Source organism: Cuculus canorus, chromosome 15 (genome assembly GCF_017976375.1).
Source record: "Cuculus canorus isolate bCucCan1 chromosome 15, bCucCan1.pri, whole genome shotgun sequence".
NCBI classification, from domain to species: domain Eukaryota; kingdom Metazoa; phylum Chordata; class Aves; order Cuculiformes; family Cuculidae; genus Cuculus; species Cuculus canorus.
The window spans coordinates 8,445,803-8,460,414 of NC_071415.1; the positions used below are offsets into that span (position 1 = coordinate 8,445,803).

Below are 14,612 nucleotides of genomic sequence, written 5' to 3' on the forward strand. Positions count from 1 at the left end.
GTGCAGGGACAGGATAAAGGGGAACAGTTTTCAGCTAAAAGAGAGGAGATTGAGATGAGATCTTCCAACCCAAACCATTCTATGAAATCATTTTGAGGGAAAACTTCTGAGTACTTGAGGATGCAGAAGGGAACATCCCAGACTGGACCACATGCAGCATCACTACTCCACAGCCAGGCAATGATCAGGGATGCAAACACCCTCCAACAGTCCTGCCCCACTCCCACAGAGGTGGTAGGTCCTAGGGCAACCCTACTGTCCTCCAGCTGTCCCTTGGGAGGTGCATGGCCCCGGGAACAAAGGCTCTTGGTGGGGCGCAGCTCCTCCCGATGCTAATCTGCCTTCTGCCTCCCGCTCCCTTCCACTCGCTTTGTGTTTCACTAAAAATATCACAGCGGAGGAAGTTTCTGCTGCGGAGTGGATGCTCTCCTCCCCGGGAGGGGCTTCCTGCACTGCTCTGGCACAAATAACTCCCCTAGCCAAGGTCCTTCGTGGGACCTGCTGCCCAGGCAGCAAGATGACATCAAGGGATGCCCCGTCAGCCCCTTCCCTCTGATCCCTCAGCCCACCCGTGGCTCCCAGGCATTTTAGGTGACAGAACAGAGCCACAGTCCACAGGAAAGGGAGCATCTTGTAGCCAAACCTCCTTCCTACAGCACTGAGAGATTATGAGTGTGAAGGACCTTGGGGGTCAGGAAGCCAGCACTGCCCCTGCTGTGCTCCAGCATGGCAAGCAACAGTGTTTTCTTCACCTTAAAACACTGTGGTTAAGCATCCCGTCTCGTATCTGGATTGCATCCAGTAGGATGAGGCCCAGATCCCTACCAACACCTCCTCACAGAGCTGTGGCAATGCCCAGCACACACACACACAGTGTCCCAGCACCATCACAACCAGAGCTGAGGCTCCAGGAAACCCACTGCAGAGATGCCAGCCCCAAACTGACACCAAAACCCAACAAACAACAGTCAGAAGTCAACAGATGACCAACGCACAGTGTGCAAGCAGCCAGGACTGCGTAGGGAGCGAGGCTGGGGCTGCCCCGGCCAGCACGAGGACCTGCAAGGCTGCAGAGCCCCCCTGCATGTCATCTTTCAAGCAACACAGACCCCACTGCTCCCAGACACCTGGGGATCTGCGAGGCCATGTGATGCAGAGACCCCTCACATGCCACCCCTTGAGCAGCACAGACCACACGGCTCCTGGCTGCCTGGGCACCACACTGGGCAGAAACACAAGAAGCTCAAACACCCCAGTGCTCTTGCAAAGCGGACTCTGCAAAAACAGGTCTCATTCTGCTCCTTCCCACCAAGTGCCAAGTCGCTGGGCTGTCCAAGGGATCAATGGTCTGAAAAATCAGTTTTTACCGATTTAGCCCATTGCTGCCTGCACAGGGGGCTCCTAGGGAAGGAAAACACTGTGTGCTCCTCCAAGCCAAGCACGTGGTACGGCACAGCATCTTGTGGCCTGGATCGGTGCAGGCCAGCATCCCTCTAAGCTAGGGCAAAGTATCCTCCCGCTGTCCTCGGAACAGGCTCCTCTAGTTGCACCGTGCCTTAGACTCCATCCCCAACATGCTGCGAGCTGGAGCTGCTCCAGAGCCCACCCGCACCACCTGCAGCCCCAGCGCCGATTCTGCCCATCCCCGTGACACACGATGCCGGTGAGCCCTGCGCTATCAATAATGCAGCGGGGTCAGCAGCGGCACGGGGCTGCTGGCTTCCCCACACGCCAGCCCAACTGCTGCCTCTGGGACAGGATTGAAGCGCTAATCCCAAACACAAGCCCAGCTTTGCTGCCGCTCCTTGGCTGAGCTCCCACAGTAACCAGACCCCTCGCAGCCCAGCGCTCATTGCAATGCCACCCTTTGCAGGGCAGCAGGGGATCCCCAGCCCTGCCGTCTGGCTTCCCAGCTCCCCACAGGCATGTTCCCTAATCCAGCAGGTCACACTCATCTTGGAACAGTAGAACAGCAGTGGGAGCTCCTGAGAGTGTGGGCCCAGACCCACAGCGCGGGCACAGACTCAGATTTGCAAAGTGGTTTTTAAGCAGAGAAACGCAGAGCACACAGGGTGATGCATCCCTGCCCCAAAAAGGCATGCATGGGACTTCCTTTCAGCTTTGCCCTTCCAGACCTGCAGCAAGCTGGCAGCACCCACAGAAATCGCTGCTGTGGGAAGGGCAAGGCAGGGAATGCTGCAGGGACACAGCCCCAGCTCCTTGGGTTCTGTGCTGAAGGGTTTCCCTAATCCTTTGCCTGCCCAGCAGGAACCTCACCCAGGTATTGGGGACAAGCTTTGCTGTCCCCCCGATCACCTGTGAGTCCCTGCAGCTCTGAGCTTGCACCAGGGCCCAGAAAGTACAGGGTGCCATGGGGAAATGCCTTAATTTAAGCCACACACTTATTTTTTGGTGTGTTTTTTTTTAATTGCATAATTACTGCAGATATTTCTGCCCGTATTAGGTTTTATTACATCTTTATGGCTCTCCTATAAGCCCTAAATTTCGGTCCTCAATTGCATTGGCAAAGCTCTCCCAAAACATCTGTCCCGAGTTGCTCCTCTTCCAGCTCTGGCAGAAAGCTGGCGGCTCAAGATGCTGCAACGCAGAGGTTTATTTACAACAGAAAACTAGCTCTTATTCCCAAACAGGAATGCAAATATTTACTGCCTCGATGTCAGCACTGGCCCCTCACCTGCGGGTCCTGCGTGCACCCAGGCACCCATCCATCCTCCTCCAGAACTCAGCACAGTTATCCCCACGCACATCAGTCCCTCGGACACAGGCTGGTGGCATGCAGGAGCCTCAAGCCCAACTCACTGTTGTGACAGAGCCAGTCACACTCTGACCCCAAGCAGGGGCCAATTAACTGCCCACTAATTCCCCTTCATTAGAATCCCCAGACCCAACCAGCTGCTTGAATCCAGCAGTGACAAGACGTGGGTTTGTTTTCTGAAAGGTAAACACCGGTTGTAAAGGTCCCTTTGCATCCGCACCCTGCAGTTGTGCCTTGGTGTGACCGGAGCAGTGATGGAGGGGAATTGCATCACCCTGAACACATCTCAGCAGCTTTACTGCTGTTGCTGTTTCTCCTACAAACACACCTGGAGAAAGCAGCCAGGTACAAGTGCCAAGGACATCACCAATGCGGGTCTTGAACCCCACAAGGCCATATGGGGGTCCCAGTACCAGCTCATCCCTCCCGCTGCACAGCCGAGCTGCAGCCGCTGCACGCAAAGGAGCTGCCTGCACAGCACCAATGCCTCTGGGATGGTGGGCAGCATCCAGGCGAGCGCTCAGCACCACTGCTCAGCACCAACCCAGCAGCATACCTGCCTTTTACACACTGTTAGCCCAGGCTTTTAATTAACAGCTCAGAACACTGTCCCAAAGGCACCTTTGCAATAAAAGCAGCTCAGCACTCAACACACTGAGTGGCTCTGGCCATGCTGGGACCCCCTTGTCCTCCAGCACAGCTCTGCCCAATTCCTCCCAGACCCCTGAGGACTCGATGCCGGGTGCCTGGCGTGGAAGAGCGCTGTGGAAAAGCAGAAAACAGGAGGTGGCCACAACTGTGTTTTGGACAAGGGAGTGCGTGGCATGGGACACATCCCAGGGGACGCAGCAGGAGGCAGGTAGCGCTGTGGAATGGGGCAAGGCAGACCCTGCTCCATGCAGGAAGCAAGTCCCCTGGGTGCCAGGGATGGAGCAAGGTAGACTCTGCTCTGTGCCACCACCACAGCGACAAGGGAGACAAGTCCCCAGGGCACCGGGGACGGCACTGCTGCAGGATAGGGCAAGGCAGACCCTACTCCACACAGGACACATCCCTGGGGTGCCAAGGATGGCAGTGTTGTAGGACAGAACAAGGCAGACCCTGCTCTGTGCTACTACAGCCAGGCAGGACGCTTGTCCCCCTGGTGCTGAGGATTGCAGCATTGCAGCGGGTGCCCTGGCAGCCAGCCCTGCCGACCTGCTCTCGGGGCAGGCAGCCTGATTTTAAATACGTGCTGAATTATTCACAGCATTACCGTGGTTCCTGGAGCATAAGGTCCTGGACACCAGGTCTCCATCAGGGTGTGCGCTGACCTCCCAACCCATGGCAGCTCTCCAGGGGGGTCAATTCTCTTGCAAAATTGAATTGGGGCAGCGTGGGTGAGGCTGGCAGGGCTGTGCCCACCCTGCCTGCTGCATCATCTCCCCACCGCTACAGCCACCTCGGGGGCCAGATTTCCCTCTGTTTCAGTCGCTCATTGCTTCAGGTTGCAATGAACAAGCCAGCCTCAAATCAAGGAAAACTGTAGGCTTTACATAAACACTGCTCATAAAAATGCCACTGCCTGGGAGCAGCATGGAGCATCAGCACCAATTCCCACAGGGGCAGGCGGGGGCCAGGGGTCTGCAGGGGGAAGGGAGCTGTGTTTTCTCCTCCTTCACTAAATGCCTCCAGAGAAGCAATACAAAAACCCCAGATCTGTCTGGGGACAAACCTCTGACTGGATCCCAGCTCCCATGGCCCCACTGCAGGGACAAAGTGTCCAAAATAGCTCCTGGCACTCGGGCGCTGCGCACCCCGCTCAGACCCACTGCCTGTGACCTGCAGGATTAGAGTCAGGCTGGAGCTGCCCCATGGAGGGACACGGCATGGGAGGGCTGAGCACTGCAAGGAACTGAGGTGACCCATTGCTTCCCTGGATTGGGGCCATTCTAGACCTAGGAGGAGAGCCACACCACCCAGACCAAGAGCCTGGAGCAGGTCTTACCAGCTCAAAGCAAGCAGGACTGCAAGGCACAAGAGCAGGATCCAAGTCATAGAATCACTGAAGGTGGAAAAGACCTCTAAGCTCATCGAGTCCAACCATCAGCCCAATCCCACGGTGCCGACCAAACAATCTCCCAAAGTACCACTTCTACATGGGTTTTGAATGCCTCCAGGGATGGAGGATTCCCCATAGCCCTGGGTAGCCTCTGCCAGTGCTTCACCACTCCTTTGGTAAAGGAGTTTTTCCTTGTATCCAATCTAAACCTCCCCAGTGCAACTTGAGGCCATTTCCTCTTGTCCTATCCCTTGTTACTGCTGCTCCGGCCAGCCTGACCCAGCAGCAGGGTCAGTCTCAGCGCCGTCACAGAGAATTGACCTTGGCCAGGAAAGCCTGCAGCACTCAGCTCTTCCAAGGGCTGCTGCACGCGGAGGCAGGAGCAAACCAGCTTCTGCAAACACCTGACACGTTTGCATTACCCGCTCAGCAGTCCCTGTCCCCAACCCCACACGATGGGCTTTGTCACCAGAGTCAGTAGCCTTTGTCCAGCCCCAACTCTGACACAGCAAACCCCAAACACTCCAGCCACGCTGCCCCAGGTGAAGCTCCCAGCTCCTCCAAGGGGAAGCACGGATGTTGCTCCCCCCTCACATCCCAGCTCTCCCTGTCCCACCCTCTCCTTGGAGGAGCCCAAGCCCAAAGGCCGGAAAGGACCGTCCTGTTCCCTTTGCCTCACTTCCCGTCAGTACACGCTGTTGGATTGCGCCCAGCAAACGAAACAGAGGCGGGATAGGAAATCCCCAGCTTGGAAAGCTGCCCCTGGCCATGCCCAGTAATTCCCATCCCACTTCTCTCCCACCATCCTGGTGGGGACCAGGCCCCACTGCGCTGACACCCAAGGAATTGCACCCATCCCCATTACATGGGCCTTCAAACAGCTTCACGTCACACAATCAGTTAAAAACCAAAAGAGACATTGCCTCCAGCCCTGCCAGCCCCAAAAAGGCTAGGTCCTCCCAGGATGGCAGAACCTCTGCATGACGCCAACCAGCTCTGGAGGAAGGACCAAGGGCCAGACTCTCTCTTTATCATTGGAGATGCCTCCTGCCTCACTCCAGCGTTGCCTCTTATTTGTGCAGGGGGATTTCTCCAGCTGTTATGCCACGGGGCTTCTGAGGACACAGCTCTCCCAGCCTTCCCACCTATGTCCTCCTGGCAGCCTCAAGGCCATTTTGCGGCCAGAACCAGCCACCACCCATCTCCAACACCAACCAGGCATGGCAGCCCCTGCAAGCTCCCTGGAGAAGAGGAGGAGGAGGAGTGCATGGCAGCTCCACACTCGAGGAGGCTGTTGAGCACCAGTGTTCCCTGCCTGGTGGGGAAGGGGACACGGACTGCAGCTCAGCCACACGATGCCTGCACTGCTCCTGCCACGTTCCCACCCTGAGCAGGGATTGGTCTGACATTACCCTCACTATCTGCTGAGCGCAAGGCTGCGCCGTCTCCGCCAGCACGGCCCCAGCAGCGAGGCAGCCATGGAAACTGGATGTCTTCCACCCCAAATTCTTTCCTTTTTGGAAAGGAGCTTACCAATAAAAAGCATTTACTGCAGAATCACAGCCCAGACCCAGGCCGCTTGAAAAAGAGCTCATTTCCTTCCTATTTCAGCAAAAACCCGAGAAAACCTTCCCCCGCAAAAAAAACATTCCCTCCCTCCTGCAAATATAGGGGTGAGAAGCCCATTCATGAGCTCCAGCTCCACCACATCCCTGATCTATGCAGTCTGAACCCATAGGAGAGTAAGACCCAGGCTGGGTCACCCATCCCCAAGGCTGGGTCACCCATCCCCAAGGCTCACGACCCCCTCAGCACTCTGTCCCAGCACCATCACAGCTCCCAGGACACACAAGACCCTCAAGGGGCACAGGAGGGGAGAGCGCAGCACAGCCCCCAGCAACCAATGCTGCTGTGAGCAAGAGCGAATGAGGCCAAGGGGCAGCTTGCCCACTGTTTTGGGACAGTGAAGTCCCCAAACCTGACAGCCAGGTATAGAAGGCTTTTTTCCAATGGGAAGCAAGCCGTGCTTGCAGACGGAAGTGCTCCCAGGGTGCCTGCACCCACTCCCCAGCTCTGCGCCCAGCAGCTCCACGTGCTGCCCAGCTCCAGGCTCACCTTTCTGCTGCCGTGTGAGGAGAAGCTGTGTGAATGCCGCTGGAGGTTGCCTCCGCTCAGATCCAGCTGTGGCTTCCAGACCTCCCCATTGTCGCTGCCCACTGACTTAGTGGGTGAGACACTGGAGTTCAGCAGGATCCCGCTGTGCACCATCTCCTCTGTGCACGTCAGGCGCAGGCTGCACAGGTACTCGTCCGTCTCCTTGTCCACCACGAGCAAGCGCGTCTCTGACTCCACAGCTTTGATGCGCTGCACAACCTGGAAAGGAGAAGAACAAGTGAGCAGAAGCCCCAGGACCTTCCAAACTGTGGCAGAAGCCAGATCCAAGGACCAACAACTCCCCCACACTCTGCTGCAGCTTTAGTCTTGCTGCAGAGCACACATTTACTGTCACTTCCAGCCATCGGTGATACAGGAGACAGGCAGAGAGCAGCTTTGCGGGACCCCCAGGACAGAGGGCCTGTTGTCTGCAGCCCTGGCTGGTGACAGTGATGGCTCTTCACGCTCCACATCCCACACAACAGCTCTGCCCAGGGCAGCTGCACAGACCACCAGGATCATCCTCTCTGCTCAGATAGGGGCTCTCACAGGCAGCTCCATGACCTCCAAACATCAGAAACCCTGCTGCCAGGTCCTGCCCCTTTAAGGAAAACAATCTATCCCACCAAACAGCCCTGGACACCCTACTTTCACCTACTGGGGCTTCTTCCCCTCCACAGAACCAGGGCAGGGTGGGAAGCTGGAACGCACCATGCACCCCTGCATGCATCTGGTGGCTGGGTGCTTTGGCTGGGTACTCCCCACTGCGCTGCGGTACCGGCTACTCCCGCTCTGGGTGGATTTATTAAAGAATCCACCCCATCTGTGCATTCTTCCCTGGTCTGAGGTAAGAGAACTCGGCGCTAGGAGTAGGAGCTGGGCCCGTCCCTGCTGGGATCCAGCTCCACGCAGCGCTGAATGGGGACCATTGTGCTGCTGCTGCCCCGCTCCTCGCTGGGATCAGGGGCTGGCAGAGACTCTGAAAGGAGCCCGCAGGGAGAGCCGGGAGGAGCTGATCCCAGGGGGGTAAAACACACCAGGGTGGACTGTGATGGAAATGGGGCACAGCCAGGGCACGCACAGGATCGGTGCAGAGGGAAACTACCTCCACCCTCCTTGCCAGTGGGCTGGCCCTGCTGGGCCACCGCTGCCCTGCACAGGCCTTCATCCCGCAGAGGAGGAGGAAGGTAGTGTCACTGGCTATGCTGCTCAGCAGCCATCCCCATCCATGGGGTGGGGATCGGCCACCGCTTGCTGCCCTATGGACCCGTGACCCCTTGGCTTGCCAGGAAACCCCCAAACCGAGCCCTGGGCTGATCTAGGTCACAGCAGCCAGAAACTGCACCCACCAAGGTTAGAAGTGACAAACGAGCGTAATGCGCAATTAGCCAGCATTTATTTACTCCCCTGCAAGCACCATTCAAGGTCAACAGCGCCCATATCTGCAAGTAAGAAAAACAACCAAGAAGGAATTTATAGGCTGCAGTCAAGGTTGCTTGTCCTGATCCAGCTGAGCTGCTGCAGCCTCCGTCTGCACGCGCCGCGTCGGGCAGCAGCGTGTCCAGGGCTCCCATCTGTAACCAGCCTGAAGGGTGCTGTTCTACCAAGCCCCAGCAAATCCACCTGCTCCCTTTCAGATCTATTTACACTCAACATTAGGCAGCGTTGCCGATACCAGCCCAGCAGTGCCTGCACAAGGACGGTTCTCCTAGAAAGGACCTGGCAGCAGGCAGCCAGCATGCAGTGCAGGAGATGCAGATGGGCAGCGTACAGGGAAAAATGCTGGGTCCCACACCGCAACATCCTCCAGACCCTGCAGTTTGGGTGCTCCAGGCATCAGGGAGGCACAGCAAGTCAGTGGTGGGGAGCAGGGTCCTGCAGACCCCAACAAAGGGCCACAGAAGCATCTTGACCTGCCACAGCGCTGCCAGGGCAGTATGGGTGAGCTGGCCCCAGCCAGCAGGGAATGGTGCTGGGGCTCAGTGCGCTGCCAAGCTCAACAGCCACAGAAGAGATGGAGCAAGCATCCTACCAGCTCTCCAAGTGCTGTGGGCCAAGCCAGGCAGAGATGGAGAGCAGGCACAGAGCCACCTCTCCCCATCAGCAGGGATGAGCACAGGGGTTCTGTGACCAACTGCCCAGTCACAAGTTGCTCTGGGGACCAAGCAGCAAGGCAGAAGGCAAAGCAGCATCCAGGCACATGGCATGGTCCCGTCCGATGCAGGCAGAACCTGGCACCCTACCCGTTTCCGAGCCATGTCGCAGCCCAGTGTCCGCAGCTCTTCTGAAGACACTGCCTCTCCTGCACATCTGGAGCCTCAGGACCTTCTCAGCACCGGTCCCAGCCACAGGATTTCCGCAGCTCCACCCAAACAGACCCACCCCTGGCTGCACCAGCAGAGCCAGTGGGGACCCTTCCACCCTGGCTAAACAACAGCCGCCCAGGAAGGAGACTCATGGTGCCAGCTCAGTTCACCCCTCCTGCTCTGCAAGACATGCCTCTGCCCGCACATCCTGCGAGGACCTAGTGGCTTTCCCTGCTTTGGGCAGGATCCTGCTGCTCTGCCCAGCGCAGCTGCTGCCTGCCTGGTCAGGGACCCAAGAGGCAATTCTGCATCCAAGAGGTGAAACACGCTGAGAACACATTCTGCCTTCACTCCTTGGGTAAGGCCAGGGGGAAAAAAACAGAACAAAGACCCAAATGATGCCAGCTCCAGCTCGAAACACAGTTACACCCGAACAGCAAGACCTTGTTTGCTGCAGGGTCCATCCCAACGGAGCTTCATATGCACATGGAGAAGCGTTACTTCGTCAAGGTCAGGGGCCACAGCAGCGCAAGGAGGAGAGGGCACAGCAAAGTGGCTGCTCTAGCCTTAGCAGCCAGCACTTGACCCACCATGGCATTGCCCTTCCTCCCATGCAGCAGCGCTGGGCATTTTGGGGGGGGTGTAAGAGGTTCTTGCAGTTCTGCAGCAAAAGGGAGGGCGATCCAGAGCACGTCCCAGAGCAGGGCTGCTCCTGCTCACATATGGTGATGCCACCACAGCACAGCTGTGAGCTCTGGATGGACCACTGCATCCCAGTCTCTGCTCTGCAGCAGGGAGCAAGTGCCAAGGCTCCATCCCACCTCCAGCAGCAGAAAATGGAAGGCAGGAACATTTCTCCCTATTCCACTTGATCTGCTGGAAAGCCCTTCCACATTTCCAAGGCACAGATGGCTGTCTCAGCTCCGCTATCGCCCATCCCCAGCATCCCAGTTGCAGCAGGGAGTTCTGATGGCTTCCAGTCTGACACAGCTTCTCAAGGGAACGCAGCCCTCCTTCCTAACCAGATAGATCAAAGATGTGGACCCTTCTTCAATGATTTTGAAGTCACATTCAAGACAAACATGAACTTCTACACAGCTGGCTCAGATCACCAAAACTGCCTCAGTTCACTATGAAAAGCCACTAAGCCCTCAGAGAAGAGCCCACCAGGCTTCACTGGAGCCACCTCACCTGGGGCACAGCGACATTACCTGCGGGTGCAGCGCAGGAACCCACAACCCCCAAACCGCTGCGGGGTCCACGAGCCACACGATGCACATCCCTGTTTGGCTCCAGTAAAGCACCAGCCAGATGTTTTCAGTTACTGAAGCACCAACCCCTGCAGAGCCCCACGAGCCAAAGGGGCACATTCGGCGCTGCGCCCCTGCCAGGCTCCAGCAGGACAGCAGCAGCTCCAATCTCATCACTTGTTTTTTTGGACTAAACTGTTTAACGAAACCAAGTTTGGGGTTTATATGCAGAAAATGACAGCGCCTGGAGCACGGGGATTCTGTTACAGGGCTGAGAAACATCTCACATGGACTCTCAGCCATGGCCGGGATCTCATCACAGCCTTTATTTCCCTCCCAGCCCTATCTTGCTAAAGCCAAACTGCTGAACACCCACAGCAAAGCTGATTTTAAGGGGTCCTTACACACCCTGAGCTGCAAAAGCAGGAGCAGCACTCAAAGTGGCCACAAAAACCCCAAGCGGAGGCGGAAATACCGCCTGCATCTCCCCATTCCTTTCCACCACAGATTGCATAAGGCAGCGGTGCCCTGCCCGCACCCAAACACCTTCAGCTTTCCCACCCTCCCACGGTTCCAAATCCCTAATGCAGCAGCGGGACAGACAACCCCCCCCTCCCCCCCCCCCCCCCGGCCACTGGGCAAAGTCCCCCTGCAGACTAGGCTTGGGATTTGGGGGGGGCGGACCCATCCCACCCCAGTGGCCAGCAGAATGGTTAGGCTGGGGGTGCTCTGGCACAGATAATTGGGGTAAAAATCACCACTCAAACCTTTCCAGGGGGTGGAGCTGGGAACACAAGGGAGTCTGGGGGCCAAGGCTCAGAGCTGGGGTCAGAGGGGAGCCTGACTCCCGAAGGAGTGGGAGGGAAGAGGCTTCAAGCTGGGGGCACAGGGAAGGAGAGGAGGCTCTGAGCCAGGGACACAAAAGCGCCCCCAGCATGGGGGGGACGGGGGGGGGGAGCCCTGGGATGGGGAAGGATCGACAGCTCTGAGCCAGGGGCACAGGGGAACCTAGAAGGGGTGAGGAGCCCAGAGAGGCAGGGGGAGGGCTCCGAGTTGGGGGCAGTGGGGAGTCTGGGACATAGGGAAATGGATTGGGGGGAGCAAAGGCTGAGCCCGGGCGGGAGGGCAGCTCCTGGGAGCAAGGCTCTGAGCCGGGGGCACAGGGGAGAGGGCAGGGAGGGGGCAGGCTTGGAGCCAGGGGCAAAGGGAGAGCCCTGGGAGGGGACAAGGGGACCCCCAGGGACAATCGGGGAGGCTCCGAACCGGGGGCAAGGTGGGGAGCCTGGCTCAAAGCCGAAGACACAGGGGAACCGGGTGGGATGATGTGCAGCGGGGATGCTCGGAGCTGCGGGGACCCGGAGTGGGGGGGCTGGGGACAAGGGGAGAGCCCGGGGCAGGAGGAAAGGCTCGGAGCCAGAGACAAGGGGGGAGCCTGGGGGGGGCTGGGGGGAAGCTCCGAGAGGAGCTGGGGCGGGAGGAGGCTCAGAGCCGGGGGCACAGGGGGAGCCCCCAAGGGAGCAGAAGAGTGCAAAGTGGGGAAGCCGAGGAGAGGGGGGGAGTGCAAAGAGGGGGAGCTACCGGGGAGAGGGGCGGAGTGTGCAAAGGGGGGAGCTCCCGGGGAGGAGGGGGGGGGAGTGTGCAAAGGGGGGAGCTCCCGGGGAGGAGGGGGGGGAGTGTGCAAAGCGGGGAGCTCCCGGGGAGGAGGGGGGGGAGTGTGCAAAGCGGGGAGCTCCCGGGGAGGAGGGGGGGGAGTGTGCAAAGCGGGGAGCTCCCGGGGAGGAGGGGGGGGAGTGTGCAAAGCGGGGAGCTCCCGGGGAGGAGGGGGGGGAGTGTGCAAAGCGGGGAGCTCCCGGGGAGGAGGGGGGGGAGTGTGCAAAGCGGGGAGCTCCCGGGGAGGAGGGGGGGAGCGTGCAAAGGGGGGAGCTCCCGGGGAGGAGGGGGGAGTGCAAAGGGGGGAGCTCCCGGGGAGGAGGGGGGGAGTGCAAAGGGGGGAGCTCCCGCAGTGGGCAAAGGGGGGGTCCCGTGCCGGTGCCCCCGTACCTGGTGGTGCGTCTCGTGTTCCACGTTGTCCCCGTTCACCGCCACGACGCGGTCCCCGGCGCGCAGCCCCGCGGCCTCGGCGGGCGAGCCGGGCTCCACTTTGCGGATGAACTGGCCGCTCTTGCCCTTCTCGCCGTGCAGGTGGAAGCCGTAGCCGCTCTCCCCCTTCAGCATGCGGCACAGCCGCGGCCGCAGCGCGTCCTTAGCCATGGCCGCGGCGCGGGAGGCGGTGGCGGCGGCGGCGCCTTTATGGGCGGCGGGACCGGGGGCGGGGCGGGAGCGGGGAGGGGGTGGGAACGGGGGCGCCGCGGGGCTCGGCCGGGCGGCCCCGCACTGCCCCGAGCGCGGCCGGCGGCGGCGGCGGCAGCGGGATGAGCACCGCCAGCGGGCGGAGCGGGGGGCGGGAGAGCAGCGGGATCCGGACCGACACCGGGATCGGCACTGACACTGGGAGCGGGATCCACACTGACACCACGACCAGAACCAGCGCTGACACTGGGAGTGAGATCTGCATTGATACCGGGATCGGCACCGGGATGAGGATCGGCACCGGGATCCGCACTGGCACCGGCACCAGAGCCGGGATCCACACGGACTCTGGGACTGGGACCAGCACTGACACTGGGATTGGGGTCCACATTGACACCGGGACTGGGACCAGCGCTGGCACCGGGATTGGGATCAGGATCGGCACCAGGATCCACACTGACACCAGCACCGGGACCCACACTGGCACTGAGATCCACACTGACGCTGGGACCGGGACCAGCACTGACACCGGGACTGGGATCCACACTGACACTGGGACTGAGATCCACACTGACACTGGACTGAGATCCACACTGACACTGGACTGAGATCCACACTGACACCGGGACTGAGATCCACACTGACACTGGGACTGAGATCCACACTGACACTGGGACTGGGATCCACGCTGATACCAGGACTGGGATCCACACTGATATCAGGACTGGGATCCACACTGACACTGGGACTGGGATGAGCGCTGACACTGGGACTGGGATCCACACTGACACCGGGACTGGGATCCACAGTGACACTGGGACTGGGATGAGCGCTGACACTAGGATCAGGATCCACACTGACACTGGTACCAGGACCAGGATTGACACCAGGACCAGCAGCGGCACTGGGGCCAACAGCAACACTAAGACAAGGACTGGGATTGGTATCAGGTAGATGGAGCCAGTGGAGCCGCAGGGCTGGTGGAGCAGGAAGGCCCAAGGCTGATTGTGGCCTCCTAGGCTCATGGATTGGAGCCACCCAGGGCTCCACGGGCTCAGCTCCAGCTCCTGAAGCCCCCCCAAACTGTAGCACCGAGCCCCCGGGCTGGTGGCAGCCCTGGAGCCCCCCGGCCAGGATGGTGGGCAGCCCTGCAGGCAGATGGCTGGAGCCCACCACCCTCCCGGCCAGCCTGAGTACCGCTGAGACTCAAAGGCACTTTTCTGGGTCCCACCTGCATCTACAGACCTGTCCCCCGATTCCCACTCCCCTCCAGAATGAGGGTACCCAGGCCAAGGCTCATCTATGGGGCAGCACAGCTCTCCAGGACGTGGACCACCTGGTGAAGGAGAGGCAGTTGGGAGCAGGGCCTGGAGCAGAGGCCACTCATCCAAAGAGAGTGCATCCCGAACTGCAGGGATGCCCTGGGAGACCCTGGTCCAGAGGGGAGGGAATGCAGCCCAGCAGCTCCTCTGCTCACACAGCCCATGACCGCAGGGAGCTGTGGAGCTTCTCGTGGGATGTCTCTCCAGTCTGACCCACACAGAGCTCCTGGGGTGATGCGCTTTGTACATTCATGTGAAAGAGTTCAGTAGTGCTTTGTGTCCCACTGAACGCCAGACAGTGGATGGGGTTTGCTAACAGGCAGCTCTTCTGCTCCAATCCATGATGTTCCTGTCAGGGAAAGACTCCTGCTCCATCCCGGCTGCCCTTGTGGAGACATTGTCCAGGTTTCATCTGGAAAGAGTTTGTTTTGGCGAAGCACAAACACCTTCGTCCTTTTGCATTCCTGATTTTCA

The 14,612-nt window shown here is 59.4% G+C and overlaps 1 protein-coding gene across 2 annotated transcripts in view; it reads right to left on the minus strand.

The window, feature by feature from the left end:
• The window catches only part of NHERF2 (NHERF family PDZ scaffold protein 2), a 37,115-nt gene extending 24,313 nt beyond the window's left edge, over positions 1 to 12,802 (minus strand). The window contains exons 1-2 of one of the 2 annotated variants that reach the window (XM_054080396.1): positions 9,215 to 9,359; positions 6,933 to 7,190 (exon numbers count right to left, since the gene is read on the minus strand). In XM_054080396.1, coding sequence (XP_053936371.1) covers positions 6,933 to 7,190; positions 9,215 to 9,229 — 273 coding nt within the window. In that variant the 5' untranslated portion in view covers positions 9,230 to 9,359. Of the gene's footprint in view, positions 1 to 6,932; positions 7,191 to 9,214; positions 9,360 to 12,567 lie in introns of those variants that run through there. The other variant, XM_054080395.1, reaches the window with a different exon arrangement.
• Positions 12,803 to 14,612: the final 1,810 nt, after the last annotated feature.